General features: G+C 36.4%; 4 protein-coding genes across 7 annotated transcripts; all 4 read left to right on the top strand.

The window, feature by feature from the left end:
- The first annotated feature begins 1992 nt into the window (after window positions 1-1992).
- Window positions 1993-5585, top strand: LOC147273952 (GAR2-like protein). The gene is made up of 3 exons (XM_086257639.1): window positions 1993-2981; window positions 4496-4625; window positions 4735-5585. The coding sequence occupies exons 1-3, from the start codon at window positions 2181-2183 to the stop codon at window positions 5190-5192; spliced, it is 1389 nt and encodes a 462-aa protein (XP_086113765.1). The 5' UTR covers window positions 1993-2180; the 3' UTR covers window positions 5193-5585.
- Window positions 5586-6519: 934 nt separating this feature from the next.
- On the top strand, window positions 6520-9811 carry LOC147273951 (UDP-galactose/UDP-glucose transporter 4-like). Its single transcript, XM_086257609.1, has 7 exons — window positions 6520-6905; window positions 7172-7200; window positions 7290-7491; window positions 7813-8055; window positions 8178-8279; window positions 8714-8821; window positions 8980-9811. Exons 1-7 carry the CDS (start codon window positions 6780-6782, stop codon window positions 9184-9186), a joined length of 1017 nt encoding a protein of 338 aa, XP_086113735.1. The 5' UTR covers window positions 6520-6779; the 3' UTR covers window positions 9187-9811.
- Window positions 9812-9911: 100 nt separating this feature from the next.
- On the top strand, window positions 9912-12998 carry LOC147273950 (UDP-galactose/UDP-glucose transporter 4-like). Its single transcript, XM_086257617.1, has 6 exons — window positions 9912-10044; window positions 10332-10562; window positions 10831-11073; window positions 11198-11299; window positions 12035-12142; window positions 12302-12998. Exons 1-6 carry the CDS (start codon window positions 9919-9921, stop codon window positions 12533-12535), a joined length of 1044 nt encoding a protein of 347 aa, XP_086113743.1. The 5' UTR covers window positions 9912-9918; the 3' UTR covers window positions 12536-12998.
- A 4359-nt stretch (window positions 12999-17357) lies between these two features.
- On the top strand, window positions 17358-24097 carry LOC147273949 (Pleckstrin homology (PH) domain superfamily protein). Of its 4 annotated transcripts, none has more exons than XM_086256832.1 (10): window positions 17380-17503; window positions 18213-18461; window positions 18652-18803; window positions 19105-19192; window positions 19578-20253; window positions 20717-20770; window positions 21797-21894; window positions 22558-22683; window positions 23083-23172; window positions 23604-24097. In XM_086256832.1, exons 2-10 carry the CDS (start codon window positions 18450-18452, stop codon window positions 23733-23735), a joined length of 1428 nt encoding a protein of 475 aa, XP_086112958.1. In that variant the 5' UTR covers window positions 17380-17503; window positions 18213-18449; the 3' UTR covers window positions 23736-24097. The 4 variants fall into 4 exon arrangements, with proteins under 4 accessions (XP_086112955.1, XP_086112958.1, XP_086112956.1 ...); XM_086256830.1 differs by having other exon boundaries at window positions 18213-18497; XM_086256831.1 differs by having other exon boundaries at window positions 17389-17503; window positions 18216-18497.
- The last annotated feature ends 308 nt before the right edge of the window (window positions 24098-24405 follow it).

Raw genomic sequence — 24405 nt, 5'->3', positions numbered from 1 at the left:
TAAACTCATTATCAGAACTGTTTATTTTCTAGGTTATCTTAAAGATTATCTCTGTACAAAATCAATTGGATTGAAAATTGTTTAATCATCTAGTTGTAACAAAATAATAAACAATTTTGGTAATAGTAACATTAACTGTCTATTTATTTGATAACAGTTAGATGACTAAATAATTTTCGATTTGGTTAATTTTTTTATAGTGATGATTTTTAAATGGTGATTTTGAAAATGAACGGTTTGGATCATGCAACTACACTACGTAATGCGCAAGAAAAAAGAGAATATAGAAAAAGAATGTAAGAAATTAAGAGAAGGTTGCTAGCATTTCTCTTTTCAAAATCATCCATATATTTGACCGAAGACGATCCATGCGCTATGTATGCAACAAAATTATGAAGTCAAGGAAAATGCTAAGAGAAATGATACTGTGAACCACTAATGTATGTAAATTTCACAATGTTGTCAATGACTAATTGTTCATGCATGTAGGGAGCTATAGTGCCAAGATCTTACAAATTATAAGACAAGAATTTACTTTCTGGATGCAATTGAGATTTTATTTAATAATTGCTCCCCTTACATATAGTGTCATTTAAGCTAAACATGAAAACAACTTTCTAGTGATTTGGAAGCTAGCATGGTCATTGGACCTCATGTGGGTTATTATTCCCAATACTAGGCTACTAGCTGACCACCAATTTATCATTTTTGTGACAAAAAATGCTAGCTGCCTTCTTCATTTGCCTTCTCCATTCTCCTAATGCTATGTGTACGTACTCCATTATCTTCTAAATGTAAGACTCTAACGCTTTGAAAACACAAAAATTAAAAGCTTTTTCTTTTCCAAATTTATATTTCTTAAAAAAAACATTGTCAAATTTTCATTTCAAAATAAACATTAATAAATTAAAAAAAAGTCTTTGCATATATATTCTTTTTTTAAAAACACACATATGGAAACCAAGATGCAAAACCCCAACCCACCCCACTCCTCACCTTTGCCACCACCCTTTTTCACCGCCGGCGGGCCCTCCACTAACATTGGCTGTCATTCTCACCACCTTTACTAAGTTATACCATTCCAACTAGGACCGAGTCGTCGAACTCCTATTCCCCCCCAAACTTGATCAAGATCTGGCTTGATCCACTTCATGATCAAGGTCTAAGGGCGGCGGAGGTGGGGACTGGGTAGGGGTTTTGCGTATTGGATTTTTAAGTGTGTGTGTGTGTGTGTGTTTTTTTTTTTTTTTTTGCATATTTAAAGAGTCTTTTTAATATTTTGTTAATGTGTATTTTAAAATGAAAATTTGTTAATGTTTGTAAGAAATATAAATTTGGAAAAGAAAAAGCTTTTATAATTTGTGTTTTTGAAAGTATTAAAGTCTTACATTTAGAAGAAAAATGGAGTACACATCGCATTAGGAGAAGAGAGAAGGCAAATAGAGTAGGCAAAGAGAAGAGCGTAATTATTCTGTATAAACGATATAGTGATACATGATATAATCAATTTATATTTTATAATATAAGTGAATGTTATTAATACTAATATAAATATATTGTCCAATAATATCTTTATAAGTTAAATTGATTATAACAAATAATGGTATATTGATTATATTATATAATTTTTTAAACAGATGAGTTAGCAATTTAGCATTGCCCTTTTTAACTTTATGCCCCATTAAAAAAGACAAAAAAAAAAACAAGTGAAAAGAGTGAACATGCATGCACACGTGGCGAAGCGCGTGAAAGGTAGACAATCTCTGCATGGGAAGATCAAATTGTAAAAAGGTCAACTTATGGTCTCACACCAGTCCAAACCCCAAAGACAGCAGGCATTAAAATTTCACATCTAAAACCACTCATTAGATTAAACTATTCATTTCCACTAAACTTCAAAAACTTTTCCACATTATAAATTTATAATATCCCAAACTTCAATTCAAAATTCACCTCAAGAACCATCCAGCTAGCCTCCTTCTCCTTCTCCTTCTCCTTCTCCTTCTTGTTCACCTTGAGATCTTCACCTCTACCTAGCTATCTCTCTCTTTCTTCACCCACTGTATAAAGTATAAACCAACTCATCAGCTACATATATGCCTCTTAGCTTTTTCTGAGTTCTCTCTCTCGCTCTCTCTCTCTCTCTCTCAATCCTTACTAACTAAATTACTTCACCATCAATGGCTTCTTCATTTACTCCCTCCTCTGAAATTATTCAAATGCCTAGAAACCCAATTTCGATCACCAAAACGACGCCGTTGATGCTCAAAGACTACCTGACCGACGATCTCAGCTCCTGCTCATCCAGCGGCTTCAAATCCATCCCCCGCCGCGCCCAGTGCTGCACAACCGTCCGATTCCTCCTCGAGATCGACCTCAAAACCTGCCGACAGCCGCCGCCGCCGATTCACAATCACCACAAGAAACAACAACTCCTCCGACGACGAAGCCGTTCCCGAGCCGCCGCCTCCACCACCCTCTCCGCTCTCCAACGAGCCTCCGAGGCCGTCATGAACGCCGTTAAGAGCCTGCCGTTTCACTCCGTTAAGTCTCCCTCCTCTCGGTCCGTACAAAACAGAGCTCGAAATGGAAAAGGAGTGCTCGTCTTCCCTAGAAGCCTCTCGCGGAGGCTGTGGAGGAGAAGCTTCTGGAAAAAATCGAGTAATAAGGAAGAAGAACAGGAGGTCATCGGACGGTGGAGATCGTTCCGCGAATTTCTACAGGATCAAGATAAGCCGTCCGATCAAACCACCACCACAAGTAGCAGTAACAGTAACAGTTGGGGGGAGAGCGAGTTTACTGTACGGTCGTCGAGCGGTAACTCCGAGAGTTCGAGTGGAAACGACGTCGTGGAGAGCAAAACGACAAGTTTAGTTCAAAAGAAAGTCAGCGACCACAGCGAGAGAGTTGGCGTAGCAGTGGGTGAAGATTCCATTGAACGACGACCAACAACCACCACCTGCTCACCTCAAAAAGCAAAGGTAAAGCAAACCGTTTTTTATTTAATCTGTGTCTGCTGGTGACGGATTAGTGATTGGTGATTGGTGATTGGTGATTGGTGATTGGTGATTGGTGATTGGTGATTGGTTGATTGGTGAGTAGTCTATTTCATTCAGCTAACTAAATAATTTAAGAGAAATTTATAAGATTAACTAAGATTATTTTAAAAGACTTTTAACCATTCTTTTATAGATTCTGAAATTCAACTATTGAGGGATTTCTTTTTGACTTAGATTGTATCCAAAAAACTGTGTAGTGGTGCTCAAATTTTCCTTGAATAATGTTCTAATTATCCTCAAGTATTACTCGACAGGATTCGAGCATTTTTTGAAAAGAGTTTGAGCATTACATGAAAATAGATCAATCACTACTCGAACATTAGAACTTTTAAATAAAAAAAGAAGAAGCTAAAATCAACTATTTTTATAAAATTTCCAATAATTTAAAAAACTTTTGAGTCTTTGATCAACTTGGAAGTAGCAATAAGTTGGGTGGAATTAGCGGGGGGCGTGTTGGGGATTTTGAAAACTGTTTGGTAAGCGGGAAATTGATAGAAAGCTGAGTGGGCCTTGGGATTGCGTATTGCATGACTCTCACGTGTGGGGTATATCTCGGGAAATGTATGTGGTGCTTCTCACAGCTACGATCCCGCTACGTACGTGTTGTCGATTAGCGGGATCCACGGCTTTGTAACTCTCGAGTCTACCTAGTACCATGGTACAAGGGATACTAGATCATCGCTTTAGAACTAGTTCATTTACCATAAAGCCCTTGACGCAGTAACGCAGGCGACCAATCATCGTCGGTGACAAAAGGGGTTTTGGTAGCTTGGGTTTTAGTCTTTTTCTGGTGGGTTGGCAGTTTATGGCATTTCCAACTGTTACTACCCTACTATTATTTAATGCCCACCCTGTCGTGTTGGTAGTAGCCACTGTTTTATTAATTATTGTTGGTTTCTTAAGGTCTATTAAATTCAGTGTAATTAGTTTAAATATTTTATTTTCTTAAATAATTAAATAATAGGTGAGTTTTATTAAAATAAAAGACTAAACATTTTGAAATCTTTGTTTAACACTTTATGCTAAAAACTCATTTTAAATCAATTCATCCTTAGATCTCTTATTAGGAAGTGTGTCGGAGTGCTTATATATGTAGGAAGTATTTTTCACTTAATTAGTAAAGATGCGCTTTTAGATCTTTTGAAAACATTTCTAAATAGACCATTATATTTATACTTATAATGTTGGATACATTATAGTTCTTTTATCATCTCCAATAAAGCAGTACGTACTCCCTGGCATTGCTAAATTAATTCTACCTATAGTAGTATTGATGAATGTTAAAATAGTAGTACGTACAAACAATTTAGCCCTCGTTACAAAACACTGTTGCCCTTGTCCATTAAATCATTCACTAATCTACAGTGATCATCAATCCCCAAGCAAGATTGAATTTGAAAAATTCTAATAAAATTGTTAAATTATTTTGCAAACAGGATCAGTGGCTGATTAAAGAGGAGAAGGAACAGTTTAGTCCAGTGTCAGTGCTGGATTGTCCATTTGAAGACGAAGAAGATGACGACAGCGGTACCTCACCCTTCCGTTGTCGCCTTGCTCGCATGGAAGGTCTGCCTCTCACACACACATAACATATGACCCATGCATGAAAAATGAAAACAATTAATTAATTAATTATGAAGTTAAGTTAATCATATTAATTAATATATTTCAACAGGTACCCAACAAAAACTTATGCAGAAGATCAGACGGTTCGAGAACCTCGCTCAACTTGATCCAGTGGACTTAGAGAAGCGAATCAATGCAATGTCAGAGGAGGACGAAGATGAAGCTACGGCACCATCAGTACTCACGCAGCCTTGCATGTACAATGTCAGAAATACCCCTGATAAACTGGTGTTGGACTTGTTGAGAGAGAGGGCAATTGTGGAAAAGAACAGTGATGATGTGATGCAAGAGGTGTTGAAAGTAGCAGAGGAGTGGGCAAATGGGCAGTCGAGAGAGTTGTTGTTGGGGTGGGAGGTGGAGGAAGGCAGAAGAGTTTATGTGAATGACATGGACGACTGGAGAAAGATGGAGGAGGAGAAAGAAGAGGTGGGTTTGGAGGTGGAGGTTGGGGTTTGGGTTTGGGATTCTTTAGTGGACGATCTCATACTTGATCTAATCTCTAGATAGTTGATTGGAACTATACGGTGTCGTTTCATGTTTTGGAACAATATAGTACTTGAACTTGACTACTTAGGATATCAACAGAAGAGCCAGAAGGCTGTACAACAATATTGAGGACTATCCATTACATGAAGGTTCAAACTCAAAACTTGGCCCAAATTGACCAAGTGATCCACAACACAATTTTTGCTCCCTACAGAGGTGGCATAAAGCACATTTAAATACAAGACCGGTATTAATATCAAAGGTTTTAATCTACTTACACTTTTGCCCAAAAAAATAACTCTTTTGCTCACCGAGACATAAAAATTTCAATACACTAAAAGAATCACATAGGGCATTGTGGGATTAGAGGATACACTATTGTGAATGTTGGTGACAAAGAAACACGAAAATAAAAGAGGCTTGAGTTAGAAAAATATTAAAAATGACGACATATTTAAACCATGTTAGTTGATTTTAATAGGATCATAATTCTTATCTCATTCAACCTTAATGCTGCCATATTTTACTATATAAGAATTTGTACTTGATATTTATGAAAAATCCAAGTAATTAAGCATCGCATATTCTTAGCCAAAGCAAGTAGTGTGACATATTCTTCCATGAAACATAAAGAAAAGTCGTATAAAGTTTGTTTCTCTAGAAGGTTTATCATATTGAAATAAACTATTTGCTGTATTTGCTTTACTTATTTTAACATCAATTATATATAAAAAATAAAAAATTTGCATTAATATTTTGCGCATATTCAAAAGTGTTATGAATTTACTTTTGTTTTTCTCACTCTTAAGTTATAACTTATAATGTACATATATAAAAAGTACAGTAGTATAAGATCCGGTTCTTGTCGCCAACATTATTAATGATCTAACGCACCCTAAATTTAAAAACATATAGTAACAAAAACGTGATTAGTCTTGATTGGCCCAACAGTACGTGTCTACACCGCAAGCTTTTACTCCAGCTTTCATGGTATCATCAATCAGCTTTTGCAGTTGATCCACCAAGTCAGCAACACCTCCTCTGCCAAAGTCTCAACTGTCAAGTATATAAAATAGACTAGACCAGTGAACAAAACTAAACCCACCAAGTAACCATCTATTTCTCTCTTTCCTCTCTGAATCCAACTCTCTGAATCCTCAAGTGTACACCGCGATTCGTGTGTCAAATCTCAATCGTCCCATAAACACCTTCTTCCCTTTCTCAGAGCCTCGTTGCCACCTTCGCAGCAAAGAGAGAGAAAAACAGAGAGAAACACACACAGCGAGGGAGAGAGAGAGAGAGAGAGAGAGAGAGTTCAACTGGTAAAATCGTTGTCTTTTCCCTCTTGGGAAAAGTTTTACTTCTGATGCTTTTCTTCTCCATGTAACAAACCGAACCCTTTCCATAAAACCACCTGTTTTATACCATAAACAGCATGCAACACTTGAAAATCGTTGTCTTTCATTTCTCTCAGTGACCTGGAAATACCGATATTTCCACCGATATATCGGTGACTCGGCCGATATTTGCATCCATCAAGTGTTGGCCTTTCTTGGGTTTTGATTGGTTTTGTGGGTTGGTGTAAGTTTGTTGATCGGTTTGGAAAAGATGAAGAACCAAGATCAAGCTCGGTTCCTTTTTGGGATTTCACTCAGTGATAGGCCCAAGTGGCAGCAGTTCCTCATTTGCTCTTCTGGGTTCTTCTTTGGTTACCTTGTTAATGGCATTTGCGAGGTAAGCTTTGTGGTTTGTGGTTGTTCTTGTCCGAGCATGCATTCTCAGTTTTCTTTTATGGGAAGAAGATGTGGGAAAAGAAAATTACTTACATTTTGAAATTGCATTTGTCATGTTTGTCTATTCTTCTCAATGGTCCAGAGATGGTTTTTGAACTTTCTTTTCCTGTCACCGACTTTTCTCTGCCACCAAACAGAGGATATAATGCCTCTCAAGTGTCATTTAGCTCAAAATTGTGTGACATGTTTTTTATTTCTTAATCTCAGGAATATGTGTATAATCGTCTCCAATTCAGGTTAGTTGACCTTGGTCAAATCATACCATAATGATCTGATGTGTTCTGCTTTCTTCTAAATTTTATACCTTTCTGTAATTATTGTGCAGCTATGGATGGTACTTCACCTTTGTACAAGGATTTGTGTACCTGGCTCTCCTATACCTCCAAGGTTTCACCACCAAGCAAATGGTGAACCCATGGAAGACATATGTGAAGCTCTCTGCTGTTCTCATGGGTTCTCATGGATTGACCAAGGGCTCCTTGGCTTGGCTTAATTATCCTGCACAGATAATGTTCAAATCCACAAAGGTATATAAACTCTCAAAACATGCTCCGCCCTGAGATTCTACAGGGGCCTGAGGCCAACCATAAAAATGGGGCCCTCAACCCTTCACGTATGTTACTTGGACCTAACATAGTATATAAGTAGATAAAGGGGCTATAACATTTGGAGGCGTGAGGAAGTTGCCTCCTTTGCCTACCCTCATAGCCAGCCTTGTCTCAATAAATCCACAGTGTGTCTAAGTTTGGTCCTTATGAACCTCTTTAATTAAGTTGTTTATTGACGAATTTGTTTCAAGATTTAGTAGTCCTCCTAATCTATGGCACACTGTGATTGTGGAAATTCAGGTACTTCCTGTGATGGTGATGGGTGCATTTGTTCCTGGTTTGAGAAGGAGATACCCAATTCGTGAATACATCTCTGCAATGCTTCAAGTACTTGGTCTGATCCTTTTCACCTTAGCAGATGCACAGACATCTCCCAATTTTAGCATATTTGGTGTGATAATGATATCAGGTGCTCTAATCATGGATGCCTTCCTGGGGAATTTGCAAGAAGCAATCTTTACCATGAATCCTGATACCTCACAGGTGATCGATCAATCTTTAGTTCCTGCAAATCCTCTCATGAAATGCACATAGGATTGGTTTTTGATGAAACTGTTGCCTTTTCTCTTTATGATGACTTTCTGTTGTTTTTTTATTATTTACAGACAGAGATGTTGTTCTGCTCAACAGTAGTTGGGTTGCCAATGTTGCTTCCACCCATGATTCTTACTGGAGAGCTGTTTAAGGCCTGGAATTCATGTTCTGAGGTAAGTGATGTGATGTCTAATCTTCACTTAATTTCTTCAAAGAGTGGTGCTAGAGTCATGGCATTAAGAACGTGCCCACCATGCCCATCTAATATGGATTTTAGTGGAGATCAATGACTTGATAGTTGAGCATTCAATAATTAGAATTTTAGGTAGCATTCAATATTGGGAGTATTAAATAGGATATTGTTTGAAACAAAATCTTTTGAGATTAAACCTTACACCTTATATGCATAAGGTCGTTAAGTGGGGACAATATCACTGTAAGATGAGGTCGATCACAAGATCTGGATAACTCAACCCTCTACAACATGAGTAATGCAATGCTTGTTGATGGACTGCCACTACTCTTTATTACTAATTTTAGGGATAATCTTGTTGCATTATATCCAGTTAACTGTTATGTTTATTATGCTTGTGTTGATGATTTGCAGCATCCTTATGTGTTTGGGGTGTTAGTGTTTGAAGCCATGGCCACTTATGTTGGGCAAGTCTCTGTGCTACCCCTCATTGCTCTTTTTGGAGCTGCCACTACTGCCATGGTAATTTCTCCTCCTAAGCTTCCTTCTTGTAAATTTCTATTTAAAATTTGATTACAAGACAAGTAGGTATATATTACATTATGCCATTGTTTGAAATATCAAATATACCATCCACATATTCTAAAAATATCATATATGTGCTTGATTGTGGCATGCAGATTACAACTGCTAGAAAGGCAGTGACATTGCTGCTTTCATACATAATATTTACAAAGCCATTGACAGACCAGCATGGGACAGGGCTGCTGCTGATAGCCATGGGAGTCATATTGAAGATGTTGCCAGAAAACAAAATCCACAGTACCAGTAGGACACATGTTGTTTCTAAGCATGCAATGTCTTTCAAAGTAGCAACTAGCAAATGATAGAGGATTAGCAAATGAACGCGCAGTGGTAGATCAGTCTAATAGGAAGCTGTTCATTAAAAGGTGAAAAGGCGAACTTGACCGTCCTATTATGGACTTTTTGTTTTTGGGCTTATTATAAAAGAAAAAAAAAAAAGAATAAAAGCAACCTATAAATTCCCTAAATTTAAGCTTGAATATTGGATCAAATTTATAATTTCTTGGTCTTCTCAAATTTACAAGAGGAATTACAATATTGGATCAAAGCAAACCAAAACCAACAGGTAATTCCCTCTTTCCCCAAAAATTAGATTGCGGCAAAGTGCACCAATCGTCCCATAAATAGTTAAATACCTTGTTGCTTTATCAAGAGCCTTGTTGGCACCTTCCCCGGCAAAGAGACAGAGAGAAACAGAGAGTTAAACAAGTTAAAAATAACTCATACAATCGTTGTATTTTCTCTCTTAGGAAAAAAAGGCTTTGATTCTGCAGCTTCTGATACCTTTTCTTCTCCATGTAGATGTAACAAACCGACCCTTTTCATAAAACAACCTGCTTTACACTAAAAACAGCATGCAACGCCTGAAAACCAACCGTTGTCTTATCATTTTTATCAGTGACCTGGAAATACCGAGATATCCACCAATATATAACGGAAATACGGCCGATATTTGCATCCTTCAAGTGTTAGCCTTTCTTGGGTTTTGATTGGTTTGTGGGGTGGTGTAAGTTTAGTTGATCGGTTTCGAAGGGATGAAGAACGATGATCAAGCTCGGTTCCTATTTGGGTTTTCACTCAGTGACAGGCCCAAATGGAAGCAGTTCCTTATTTGCTCTTCTGGGTTCTTCTTTGGTTACCTCGTTAATGGCATTTGCGAGGTAAGCATTGTGCTTTTTATGGTTTGTGGTTGTTCTTGTTCAAGCATTCTCAGTTTCTTGGATTGGAAGAATATGTGGCAAAAGAAAATTAGTTAGATTTTGAAATCTCAGTTAACATGTTTGTTTATTCTCCTAAATGGTCCTGAGATGGTTTTTGCTTTAAAAAAAAATCTTTAGGCTAAATACTCCGCTGCCAAACAGAGTTTGGTTGAATGGTTTGGTAAGAATGGGTTTTCAAGGCCTCTCAAGTGTCATTTAGGTGTAACATGTTTGTTTCTTAATCTCAGGAATACGTGTATAATCGTCTCCAATTCAGCTATGGATGGTACTTCACCTTTGTACAAGGATTTGTGTACCTGGGCCTCATATACCTTCAAGGTTTCACCACCAAGCAAATGGTGAACCCCTGGAAGACATATGTGAAGCTCTCCGCTGTTCTCATGGGTTCCCATGGATTGACCAAGGGGTCCTTGGCTTGGCTTAATTATCCTGCACAGATAATGTTCAAATCCACAAAGGTATAAAAACTCTCAATAAATCCACATTTTGTCTGCTTAATTTGGTCTTTGTCAACCTTCTCAATTAAGGTTTTTTTTTTGGTCTATTTGCTTTAGCAAGCTGTACCTGCCTTCGAACCTATGACCTTAAGTTATCATGCAAGCACTTAACCGCAAGGCTAGACAAAAGGCCGGTTCTCAATTTAGCTTATTATTATTGGCAAATTTTGTTACAAAGGTATATTGTAGTCCTCCTAATCTATGGCACACTGTGTTTGTGGAAATTCAGGTACTGCCTGTGATGGTGATGGGTGCATTTGTTCCTGGATTGAGAAGGAGATACCCAATTCATGAATATAGCTCTGCAATGCTTCTAGTACTTGGTCTGATCCTTTTCACCTTAGCAGATGCACAGACATCTCCCAATTTTAGCATATTTGGTGTGATAATGATATCAGGTGCTCTAATCATGGATGCCTTCCTGGGGAATTTGCAAGAAGCAATCTTTACCATGAATCCTGATACCACACAGGTGATCGATCGATTTTCAGTTCCGGCTAATCCTCACATGGTTCTTCAAATGCACATAGGATTGGTTTCTCATGTAACTGTTGCCTTTTCTCTTTCTAATTTTCTGTTGCTTTTAATTGTTGCAGATAGAGATGTTGTTCTGCTCAACAGTAGTTGGGTTGCCAATGTTGCTTCCACCCATGATTCTTACAGGGGAGCTATTTAAGGCCTGGAATTCTTGTTCTGAGGTAAGTGATGTGATGCCTAATCTTCACTTAATTTCTTAAAGAGTGGTGTTAGACAAGGCATTCAGAAGTTGCCCCCCGTGCACATCTAATATGGATTTCTTAGTGAAAATCAATGACTTGGTAGTTGACCATTCACTTAGACTCTTAGATAGAATTCCCCCGTCACTATCTAATATTGGGAATATTAAAATAGAATATCTATTACATCAACATCTTTTGAGATTAAACCTTGCACCTAAATTTTAGAAGTTGGTTAAATGGGGATAATATTAGTATAAGATGAGAGCTGGTTGCGTTCTCCTTAAAAAGTGTTATTAGAACCGATGGTACATGCCTAGCAAGTATGATACGATAGTTAAGTTGAGGACAATATCTAGTATAAGATCGGATATTGATAATGTAAGCCCCTAACAATATAGAGTAATGGCTTAATATAGTATTAATTATTGGAAAAAGACTCTAATGAAATGCTTGAGAGAGAGAGAAAGAGGAAGACAAATGGATGCATTAAAATTCTCTCACTTAGTTCAAGCACCAAATCAGGCCTAAAGCTGGGGCCATCCCATGTTTAGAAAAAAACAAAAAAAAAAAAATCAGCACTCATTGACTACGGAACATTTGGTCTGCCACTACTCTATATTTACCAGATTTAAGCATTCCAATTTTAAGGCTAACCTTGTTGCATTATGTCCAGTAAATTCTTATGCTTATTATGCTTGTGTTGATGGTTTGCAGCATCCTTATGTGTATGGGGTGTTAGTGTTTGAAGCCATGGCCACTTATGTTGGGCAAGTCTCTGTGCTATCCCTCATTGCACTTTTTGGAGCTGCCACCACTGCTATGGTAATTTTTCCTTCTAAGCTTCCTTCATGTAAATTTCTTTTACCAAATTGACTACAAGACAAGTGGGTATATATTTCATAATGCCATTTTTTGAAAATATCAAGTATCATCCACATATTCTACAAATATCAAATATATATGTTTAATTGTGGCATGCAGGTAACAACTGCTAGAAAGGCAGTGACATTGCTGCTTTCATACATAATATTTACAAAGCCATTGACAGACCAGCACGGGACAGGACTGCTGCTGATAACCATGGGAGTCGTATTGAAGATGTTGCCAGAAAACAGAGTGACCAGTATGACACATGCAGTTTCCAAGCATGCAAAGTCTTTCAAAGTAGCAAATGAAAAAGGATTGGCAGTTGAGGAGAAAAAGTCCTTGGTCTGAATATGAGGGCTGCCATTTTTCTTGTTTTTGTTTTTTTATTTCCTCAAATTTTTTTATGAGAAAATAGGAGTTCCACGTAAACCTGGAGTTTAGAGGAGAAGTGAAAGGGAAAAAGAGGAAGGAAAAAGCGCAATTCTAGTTGGTTTCCTCCAAAAGACCTTGGGTTTAAGCCACAATAGTGGTGCAAATGTACATGTGAATTTTGTGATGAAAATGGTTCACCATTTTAAAGCATTTCAGAAACTGAATCTGCTTTCTATAAGTTGTTGCTCATGTCAGTCCCTTTGTAACTTGTTGGTTTTGTGATACATTTGAAAGTCCAACAGATCTTAGGTTCGACTGGCACAAAGAGCATGCACAAATCAAAAGTTGTTGTGCATAAGCAAAATTTGGTGTAATAATGTAGGAATGAAGGGTTTGCATTTTTTGTATGGAATAATAATAGTCTAGTGTTTCTATTCTTTCTTTTTTTTTGGACAATACAGTACTCACACCACTTATTCGATCAATAAAAAGAGTTTTTTCTTGATTTTTTTTATCCCGAATTTCCATTGAAGTTTAAATACGTGAATTATTGAATTTATTTGTATGACATGAAAATTCATATTCCAATTTCGAAAAGGAAAGAGATTATGGGCCTCAAAATATGTGCCTCAATTTGTGCCTTGGTGACATGGCAAGGCCATGTCATTTTAAATTTACTTTTTTTAAAATTAAGTTGTTTACATCAATATATATTAAATACCTAATTTAATCCTATTTGTATATTTGAAAAACTCAATTTATTTTTTTCTCAAGTCTTTCTTCTCAAATTAATAACGCAAAATCATAATATTGACATAATGATGAGTTTCAGTGTTTCACAATTATTTAATAATACAATAACCAGATCCACTGTTGACAAATCACAAACCATGTTCATGGTTTGTGTTTTCATCTTCTGATATTGAGGGATAAGTAGTTTTATTTAGGGCTTATTCGCGCCAATGCCCCCTAAAAGTAACTTCGATTTTTAATTTGCCTCCTGAAACTTCATTCCTCTCACTTTGTCCCCCGAACTTTACAAAATATTATATTCCGTCATGTCCGTCTATGGATCCGTCAAACCAGCTGACGTGGCGCTTACGTGGAAAGGCATTTTGGTCTTTTACCTGACGCAAAGCTGAATCAGACTGACAAGATGCCAAATCAACTCCACATCAGCATTAAGTGGGACCCCTTTGAATCTCTCTCTTTCTCTCTCTCTCTCTCTCTCCTCGAATTCTCTCTCGCGTCTCTATCTCTCTTGGCCTCACACCTTCGCCACCCCTCTCTCCAGCGTGTGAGGGTGCGACGGGCTTTGGCCCATCGAGCTCACTATTCCCTCCTTTTCCTTCCCCTAGTTTCAGTTCAACCCAAAAACCCCCAAACTCGAAATACTACCCCGAATCCGATGCAAGCCTTGCCGACGTTTACTTGCTTTTTCGGCGAAATTGGGACCAGTGACCCCATGGGTTTTTTTCCCCAGGCCACAACGAGTCTAGCCGTGGTGTCCCCTTGCTGCAACGATGCTCCAAGACGGAGAATAAAAGCCACCAAGGCCTCCGGTCGACTCCGATCTGGGGCAGAAACGAGAGAGAAATAGAAAGGGAAGGAGAGGAAGAGAGGGATGAGAGGCTGGCCGATGGCTGGGTTGGGTGTTGCGCCAGAAAGAGGACTCGCTGGTGGTGGGGCTGGCGACTGGATTTGGATGGGGGATCTGAATTTTTTTTTTTTTTGCCAATGGGGGATCTGAAAATAAAAAAATAAGTTTTAATTTTTGTGAGGTAAAAGACCAAAATGCCCTTCCACGTAAGCGCCACGTCAGCTGGTTTGACGGATCCATAGACGGACATGACAGAATATAGTATTTTGTAAAGTTCGGGGGGCAAAGTGGGAGGAATGAAGTTTCAGGGGGTAAATTGAAAATCGAAGTTACTTTCAGGGGGCATTGACGCGAATAAGCCTTTATTTAGTTAGTGAATTTTTTGGACAGTGTTTTGGTGGTGGATTTATTGATTGGGTTGTTCATTCCCTTCTACCATAATATTTTTGCTTGAGAAGAAATTTAATTTGCAAATCACCAAAAGTCCAAGATAAAGCAATGAGATCCACAACCAATAGAAGGGCTTTAGGCAACGTTGAAAAGTTATAATTTTTTTATTAAAACTTGAAGATAAATCCACACAATTGAGTTTTTGACAACCCAAGCAAGACATTAAATTAGTCTGTAATCAATTTGATGTGAAAGAGTGTGAATCCCTCTGGCAGTAAAGATTGTGATACTTTTATTGATCTGTTTGATTATGATGTGGCCTTGAGAAATTAGATCTAAAAGAAACAAATTAATATCAATTGTAAAGAAACTTCCAATCAATTAGTCTGCTGTGTAATTTATATTTGAAATATCAATTGTTTATTGAATCAACTATCAATTGAAAATTACATCTTTTCTTTAACTGGATGTGTTTAATTTTTTTTATAGATTGTGATATGTATATATGTCAATTGTTTTGTAAACATTTTACTGTATACTTTGCCAATTTGATATGTTATCAAATTAGACATCATAACTGATTTCTCCGACCAGCAAAGGAGGTGGGCAGCCCACCAGCTTCCAACTAAAATATTGATAAATTAATGAGAGCAGTTTTGTTCACCTCCTTTAACTCAAGTGTATGCTCATCTCCCATCTAAAATGTTGTCATATGTTTAAAAAAACTAATCATGAATTAATCTATTGTATTTAATTATTTCTGTTGTTATAATGATGAGAGAGAAAAATAATTTGACAACTCTTTTCTAGTTTTACCCTTATCTTTTATTACTCAACTTTTTTTATCACCTGTTAATTTCTTTTTTCTCTTCTATTTAATTATTTATAATAATTTTTGCTTCTTTTGTCTTTTTGCTCTTCTCCAGTATGCCTCTAGTACTCAAAAAATCACATCCTTTTTTTGTGTCTTCTCATGTATACACATTTATCTATTTTTTAATTAATTAAAAAATAAAATATTCCAACAACACATTTGCAATTCGAACAAAAAACTCATTTGCAAAGTTTAATTTAAAATGTTGGCCAAACAAAAATCTAAAACAACTCATTTGCATACATAGAAAATCCAATAAAAAAGTTTCATGAGTTAAAAAAAAAAAATTATATCGTTGCAACTATTCTTCTCTATTCAAATGCTACAACACCTTGAATTGACCTAAGAATTTGTTTGATCTGAAAAGGTCATGTATGAGACAAAAAAGAAGAATTCTTAGGCAAAAAAAAAAAAGTGTTGTTGGAATATTTTTTTAATTAATTAAAAAAGTAGATAAAAGGTGTATACATGAGAAAACTCAAAAAAAAAAAAAAAGGATGTAGTTTTTTAGGTACTGGAGGCATACTAGAGAAGAGCAAAAAAAAAAAAAAAAGCAAAAATTATTAAATGCATGTGGTTTTTTGGATACTGGAGACGAATTAGAGAAGAATAAAAAAACAAAAGAAGTAAAAATTATTAGAAATAATTAAATAAAAGAGAAATTAATAAGTAATAAAAAAGTGAAAAATAGTTGAGTAATAAAAGATAAGGATAAAAGTAGAAAAAAGTTGTCAAATTATTTTTCTCTCTCATCATTATAACATCAGAAATAATTAAATAAAATAAATCAACTCATGATTAATTTTTTAAACACATGACATCATTTTAGATAGGAAGTTTGGCTGATCTTTCTACAAGAGTCCACACTTGGTTTTTTTCAAATTGGTTCAATTCTTCATGCATTGCACTCACCCATTCCTCATAATTGAGTGCTTCTTTGACATTTTTAGGTTCAACAATGGACACATAGCACACATGAGCAATTTCATTGGCCATTTGTTTTCTAGTTCTAACTGGTTAGTTTATTGAACCTAGAATCACATCTTTACAATGGTTACACCTCACCAATCTTGGTTTTTCAGGTCTGTCACTCAGAATTTTCTACAAGAGTCCACACTTGGTTTTTTTCAAATTTGTTCAATTCTTCATGCATTGCACTCACCCATTCCTCATAATTGAGTGCTTCTTTGACATTTTTAGGTTCAACAATGGACACATAGCACACATGAACAATTTCATTGGCCATTTGTTTTCTAGTTCTAACTGGTTGGTTTATTGAACCTAGAATCACATCTTCACTATGGTTACACCTCACCAATCTTGGTTTTTCAGGTCTGTCACTCAGAATTTTGTCATTTTGATCGCTCTCTGACTTATCAAACTCAACAATTTTTAAGTCATCAGTAAGTTCATCACTGCCTAATTTGGACTCATTTTTAACCAAATCATCCTCTTTTGGAACAGATTGAAGAAACAATCAATCCTTATCTGCAACCATTTCAATAGATGCATCATGATCATCTATTTTTACATTTATAGAGCATACACTGAGTTAAATGAGGTGAACAAAAGTGCAAAACTACTCTCTAAATTAATTATAGAAAATTATAAGGCAACAAAGAGGGGCCAATTGGGTATTTAACTCATGATGATGTGGATAAATTATCTAACAAATTAAATAATTTCTTTGAGGCACTCTACATTTCCCTTTCGAAAAGTTTACAAAACAAGCAGTAGCATGTGTGAGTTGGGAGCTCCCAAATTGGCAAAGACCCAATCGATACACGTGTGTAGTACTGTAGTGGGAAACCAATCCAACGGTCACAATTAAAAGTTTGTTCCCCACCTGATCCAAAGGCTCCAATCACCCTTCCCCTTTAAACAATATTTTCTTTTATTGAAAAAAAAAAACAAAAAAGGAAAGGTTCTTTTTCCTCATTTTGCTTGCAGACTAGTCTGAGACAAAAGCAGAGAAAATTTTGAAGAACCCTATTTCGCTTTTGAACCTGGAAAGCCCGAAATCATGATGACGAAAGGCACAAAACGTTTCGGCGTATCGGACTCCAACCCTGACTCGGCCGTGAGTACTGCTTTTCTTTTAAAAAATTTAACCTTTTGTTCTTTTATTTTCTTTTTATTAGAAAGTTGTGAGAAACCCTAATCTGCGAGTTTCTGTTTTATCATAATTGGGTATTGAAGCATATTGGAAGCCATGTGTTTCGGGGTTTTGCTTTTTGTCTTAATGAATCCTAAAAGGTTTAAAATTTAAGCTACCAAGTAGAGCAATTTCTGGAATTAGCTTATAGTGCTTGCATTGTAGCTTGAGTATTTGAGTATATAATCCAAAAGGGTTATGTTGTGCTGTTATTTTATGATATCGGATTTCTCAGCTGTTCAGATTGAGTGCTTTATGTTGTAAAAAATTTCAATTCCTGAATTGACCCCAAGGATTTTGGGGCTAGAATAAGTAAAGCAAGACTAGTATATTAAAACTAAGCAATACCAGGACAAAAAAGCAGATCCATTTTCTGACTTGGTTTAGGATTTTGATTTGGTTGGTGTACAATGGTTTTAAGTTGGGTTTTCGGGTAACATGTTCTGCTTGACGTACCCTGTTGTGGCTTTTAGATTTGGATGGAATATGATAGTCAGTGACCATTGAGAGATGTGAAGCTTAGAGTGTTTAAGTAGCCTATATAAAGAGACTTGGCTGACTGAAATTTAATAGAACCTGTCCTTGTATCTGTACCATGCATTTACTACCTTGCTGCCTTCATTTTGTCTGAAAGTAGGAAGGAAGAGGACAAGACAACTTAATTAAAAAAAAAGGGTGCAGGAGAAATGCAGATTGTGAACAGAAAATGTGCTGCTGTTCTCTATTGAAAGGCTTTTGGAGAGGGTAAACTAGAGGTGGCACAGTTATGGTAGAAGGACCAAGGAGCAGGTTTTGATTGATCTAATAAAGATGTTGAGCTTGAAGTTTAATCTTGGAGCAATAATTAAGTTTTCCCTTTCAGTTGGAAAATATGTATCAATTGGTCTGTCCCAACTCCCAATTTCTGTGTTTACGAGAGGTGGATAAGTTAGGCTTTCTGTTGTTCATTTGTTTCTGTTAATATTCTTTTTTTTTTTTTTTGGGGGGGGGGGGGGGGAGCAGGTATTATGCCTTTTCAGTGATTTTTGCCGTGTTGATGTTTATTGTATTTTTTTCTTTCCACAACGATGCAGTTCCGGAATAAAAGAATAATGGCGGGATCCTCATTTGATGTTCATAGGGCAGAACCTTCTCAAGAGCAGTCAATGGCTACACCTGTGTTGGATGCACAGCGGGCCAAGTCATCTCGGCAGCATGTGAGAGCTCTCAACACCCAATTTGCAAGGTCCACCTTATTTCTATTCTACAACCGTGCTTTCATCATGTAGTATGTGATTATGTCAGAGTTTCTTATTATGATTGCTCCTGTTATTGGCACTGTTTTAGCTATCAAATATGTTATATGACTTGATATGCTTTATGTTATATTGAATTTTCTACAATTTTAAATGTCATATTCAGTCTTGGAAATTATTTTTGCTACTCAGTTACATGGCTCTCAGTTGTCCTATGTTTTATGGTCCTTTCAGAATTCATAGTTATTTCTTTTTCTCTATAAAATGCCTCTTTTTCTTTTTTGGGTACAGTTGGGTACAAACACAACTAAAGAATCATCCTGATGAACTTTGGGAAGACGGTGTCCGAGACTACCTAGCTCATGCTTCAAACATTATAGTAATTCCTTAGAACTTTTTATCTGTTCAGAAGGTTATGCCTATGTACTTCTACCTTCTTAGCAAGCATATGATGTGTTAAACAAAGTTATGTTACAGAAGCCAATTGGTTCGGTTCATTTGACATTGCTTGTCCAAGACTTCTTTCTTTTTTTCCTAATTTTTATCTTTGGCATGGTGGGGTGGGGATGACAAAGGTTTTTATCCGCATGCATTGTGAACTCTTGCATCCCTTCAAATAAACCCTTGATCAAGGTTTTACTTTTTCCCTATTGCTGTATTTCTATCTCGCCCGCCCCCTCCTCTTTAAAAAATGGCTTCTATCTCTAAGTTAATGTTTGTCAAATTTAATTTAAAAGATTTTCTGCATTACCCTCTCGTTTCAGGAGAAATTCAGTGATGTCGTGAACTGGCTTAAAGTAAATGCTGCAAAAGGAGAAAATTTGGCTTCTGCAGGATCTCATACTGCTGCTGAAACGAAAATGGTGCCTGAGGCCACGAATAATGAGAAGAAATTATTTCAGGCAAAAACCGTGTTCTCACCAGTAGGTACAACTACAAGCTTTGCAACTTCATGGAGTTCTGGAGTATTCTCCAACAGCCAAAGCTCTCCAGGAGTATTCTCCAACAACCACAGCCCCACAGGAGTATTCTCTACCAGCCAAAGTTCTGCAGGAGTATCTTCCAACAGCCAAAGCTCTTCAGGAGTATTCAGCAGCCAAAGCTCATTAGCCTTCTCCAGTAATCTGAGCTCAGGAATATTTTCCAATAGTCAAAGCTCAGGAATACTTTCCAATAGTCAAAGCTCGGGAATGTTTTCCAATAGTCAAAGCTTGGGAATATTTTCCAATAGTCAAAGCTCCGGAATATTTTCCAACAGTCAAAGCTCCGGAATATTTCCCAACAGTCAAAGCTCCGGAATATTTCCCAACAGTCAAAGCTCTGGAATATTTTCCAATACTCAAAGTTCTGGGGCATTCTCCAACAGTCCCAGCTTTGGGTTATTCTCTAACAGCCAAAGCTCTGGGTTGCCTTCCAACAGTCAACCCCCTGTCTTGTTTGGTAGGTGTTGTTGTAATGGCATGTTTCATTTATGGTGCTAATGGTCTCGATGTGTTTTCTAGTTCAAATTCCATTTGAATCATGATGATGGTTAGAAAGAACGGAATATAAGTAATTTAGGGTATGTGCACCTAGAGAACACACTGCATTTCTACAGTATTCTCCTGAGTGTTTTATGGTAAACTTGTGGATTCGTAAACATCATAAATTCAAAAATTTTAATTTCAAAGTTTAAAATGGTTGCAAGTAGTTTGATAGTCTATTCGTATTTAATTCATTGCTAGCATCCTGTCTGTCATTGATTCAATGCTAGTACATAAACATATTGAATCTTAGTTAAAAGGTCAGGAAAAGACTGACAACCTTAAATGTGTTCCAGCTGTTCTCTTTTTGAGTAAAGAAGTGTTACTTCTGTTAGTTTGATGTGTATTTGACATCCTATTTTTTTGTAATTTTGTACCAGGGAATCAAAGTACAGTTCCCACAAACTATGGTGCTTTAGATGAAGGTGATGCTGGTAAGACAATAAGACTTTTACTTTTTTACCTCTTGCTACTCTTATTTCCTTTTCTTTTTCTTTTATTTTTCTCAAACTATTCTTCATATATGTTTGATTTCATTTCATCTTTTTATTTCGTATGCTTTAAGTATCCAAATATAGTTATTGTCTTGAATCTTGATCAATAAGCTAACAACTTGTTAAGTTGATTTGGCTTGGGTATGTTGGAAAAATTTGCAATTACTAAATACCACCTTATTTTTTATTCCTTTTTATTGAGTACTCTGGCATTTGACTCCGTTGTTAATTTTTTCAATTAATTTTCAAACCTCAAAGGAGTGTTGGAAGCCTTGGAGCAATATAAAATGAAACAAAATAAATTGGTGCACCTGTGATTTAAAGCATGAACACGGAAAGCAAATGTCTGTGTCGGATGTGTTGATCCCTCCAACACTGAGATGATGCCTGTTAGATGTGTGTTGTACAAATCCAAGTAAAGAAACAATTGTTTTTTAGTCTGGACATGGTGCAGATACATTCAGGACCACATCACTTAGAAAACAGACAAATTTTTTTATTTTAAAGACCCTGTCGACAAACAAAGGCAACTTCCTTGACTTGCCAAGTCAGGAGTTAACTGAATTGTGAAACCTCTCTATTGTAAATTTTTCTGTTGCAACTTGTGAATATCATACTCAAATGCTTGTGTCTGATCTATTCAATTTTTCTGTGAACAATCTATGGGCTCATAGTCATTAAATTTGAAGTTATTGTCAGCAGTGTTGAGTTTACTTTCTACCTGGTTTTAGTTTTCTACCAGTGGGTCTATGTTGCAAGACATGATTATATTTGTGCCGTCATGTCAGGTTCATGGTCCAAGCTTGTGGACATTTAGGGTTTGCATTGTACTACACCCTGTTCGCCATGTTTATAGCTGTTAAAGTTTGATTCTGAAGGTTACCTTTGCTGATAATTATAGGAAGTATCTAGATATCGTCTTCTTGATCTTTTATAAGTAATGAATGCTCTTGTTCTGGTAATCAGAAAATGAAGCAGAGCAACCTAGCAGCCCATCTGTGAAAAAGTCTGAAGAAAAAGGTGTTGTTGTTGTTCATGAAGTCAAATGCAAACTTTATGTGAAGGTATGCGCTTATGAAATTTTGTATTGTTCTCTTTTTATTGAGATAACATTCAGAAATAAGATTAAAAATTTGTTCACACTCTATACCAGATGTGTAATAAGAATTATCTTTTAACTATTTTGTATGCTGGGATACTTAATATCTTATTTTGAGTGATTTCAAATTCAGTGTAATTGAATTTTTTTTCATGTTTCTAATTGCCACATGCATTTAATTTTATTTCATCCAAAGTTTAATAATAATGCGTGGCCGTATCAATCTCTTGGTACTTCTTTGGGATTTTCCAAGTTTGACTAGCAGGTATACGAAGAAGAGGTTATCATGTAAGACATGCAAATGAACATATTATAGCATTTAAACAGTATACATTGGTATATTTGCACATGTGCATCAGGGTTAAGTTATGCATTTTGTACTTGCTGTCCCAATCTTGGGGTGTACTATCTCATCCAATTCTTAGATAAGAAATTATTTTGTGATGCTATTTATGTCTATTCCACATTTGCGTGATGCCTTTGATGGGTGCTCTGTGTTAAATGTTTTGGTTATATTCTTGATTGATGCATTGCATTCTTTCCAAAATCTGGCAAGCTGAGCTTGTATGTGTCAAGCTCCATATTTGCACTGACTTTTTCAATATGCTTTTTTTCTGTATATGTCCAGTCAAGTGATCCCACAGATAAAGATGCATGGAAAGATAAAGGCACAGGGCAGCTATCTATTAAATGCAAAGCAGATGTCAGCAAGGGTACAAAAGAATCAAAACCGACAATCATTGTTCGAAATGATGTATGCTTCCTCCAGACATATGGTTTCAAATATTAAAATTGGTGTGAAAGTGCAGTATAACACATAGATTTTGTTCTTTTAGTTTTAATTTGGTTTAAAAGAAGTGTGGTTTGCAAAACTATTTATAGCTTTGTAGTTTGTGAATTGGAAAATCGTTTAGTTAGCATATTAGCTTTGATTTGAGAGAATAAGAAATTTTTCATGTCTATAGCTTTCTTCCCTATTCCTCTCTTGTAACTCGTATAAATGGTATAGAACTTCTCTATGTCTGTTGTCTTCTTTTCAGTTGTTACAAGTATGGCCTGTTATTTTGTTAGTGACTTCTTTAAGCCATTGCAATTGGAAGTCCTGTATGTCTTTGACCAAAGTTTCACTTTCTGTACTGTTTACTTATGGCAGGTGGGAAAAGTGCTGCTTAATGCTTTGTTATATTCAGGCATCAAGACAAATCCACAGAAGAATTCCCTTGTTGCAATATTCCATACTGCGGTAATACAATGCTGATATTAGATATTCAATCAGTAAATTTTAGCTGATTTAACTGTCAACATAGACATACATTAAGTTAGGGTTATACAGCTATGAATCGAACATCACTCAAAAGGCCTTTATAAGCTGTTTGGCTGCTAAAAAGCTGAGAAGCTGTTCGGAGTTCTTTGTCTTGATTTTTTTTGTTTTTTTTAAGGGGGGAGGGGGGGGGGGGGTCGGGTGGGAGGATTCTGGGGTTGTTAGTTATTCCGTAAATTAGTTTAACATTCGTAGGGTTTAGTTGGGTCTCAGTCAGTAGTGGGGCTTAATTGCCTTTGACATAGGAATTCTGAAACAGCCATTTGGGTTGATGCAAGGTACTCCTTGAAGCATTTATGTTGTGATTCATGTCATGCAATAATGAAGAGTGCAATTTCTCTTGGCTTTTGTAGGGCGATGGCGATGGAAATGATGGTAGTAATCAAGATAGTGTTGTGGCGCGAACTTTCTTAATTAGGATGAAAACAGTGGAGGATAGAGACAAGCTGGCCACAGCAATCCAAGAATATGCCCCTGCATCCTGAAAGTGAGTGGAAGCATCAATCTGCTTATTATTGCAGTACCATGAGCTGCAACAATGTTATGTTGTAGTACTACTAGTAGCAGTAGCAGTAGTAGTAGTAGTAGTAGTAGTAGTACTAGAAAGGATATTTTTTCTCACTGTTATTTTTCGAATTTTGTGAGGGCAGTTTTGTTAGCTGACCCTTTTTTGAGGCTCCCAATCGAGCAGGGTCAGTTTTGATGTTAGTCTCAATAAATTTAGTGTGTTTTAAGAGGCTACCAATCTTGTACCATAAGAGGAGAATGATACTGCTTATGTGATGCCATAAAATTGAAATTTTATGTTCTTTATGTTATGCCATATACCTATCAATTGTTGGATGAATATATGCATCAACTGGATCATCTTTTTATCCTTGAATTTTTCATTATACTTGTTATACATGTACCTGTGTTTTTCTGCACAATGCTTTTTAGTTTTTACTTCCTAACCGGACGTATATCTCACAGCATCAGAGAGAAGAAAGCAAGAGATGATAACTGGAGATGAATGATTGAACTTAAATGATCTCCACCAAGACTGCGTTTCTTTTGTGGGGAAAACTGAAGAAAAAAAAAATATATATAGATATACATATATTTCAGGAGATTTATTTTTCTAGTGTTTGTTTGAAATTTTGAATCAATCTTCAT

The sequence above is a fragment of the Dryas octopetala genome, chromosome 9, assembly GCF_963921425.1.
Source record: "Dryas octopetala chromosome 9, drDryOcto1.1, whole genome shotgun sequence".
In the NCBI taxonomy this organism is placed as follows: domain Eukaryota; kingdom Viridiplantae; phylum Streptophyta; class Magnoliopsida; order Rosales; family Rosaceae; genus Dryas; species Dryas octopetala.
This window is presented reverse-complemented; position numbering and strand designations above follow the sequence as displayed.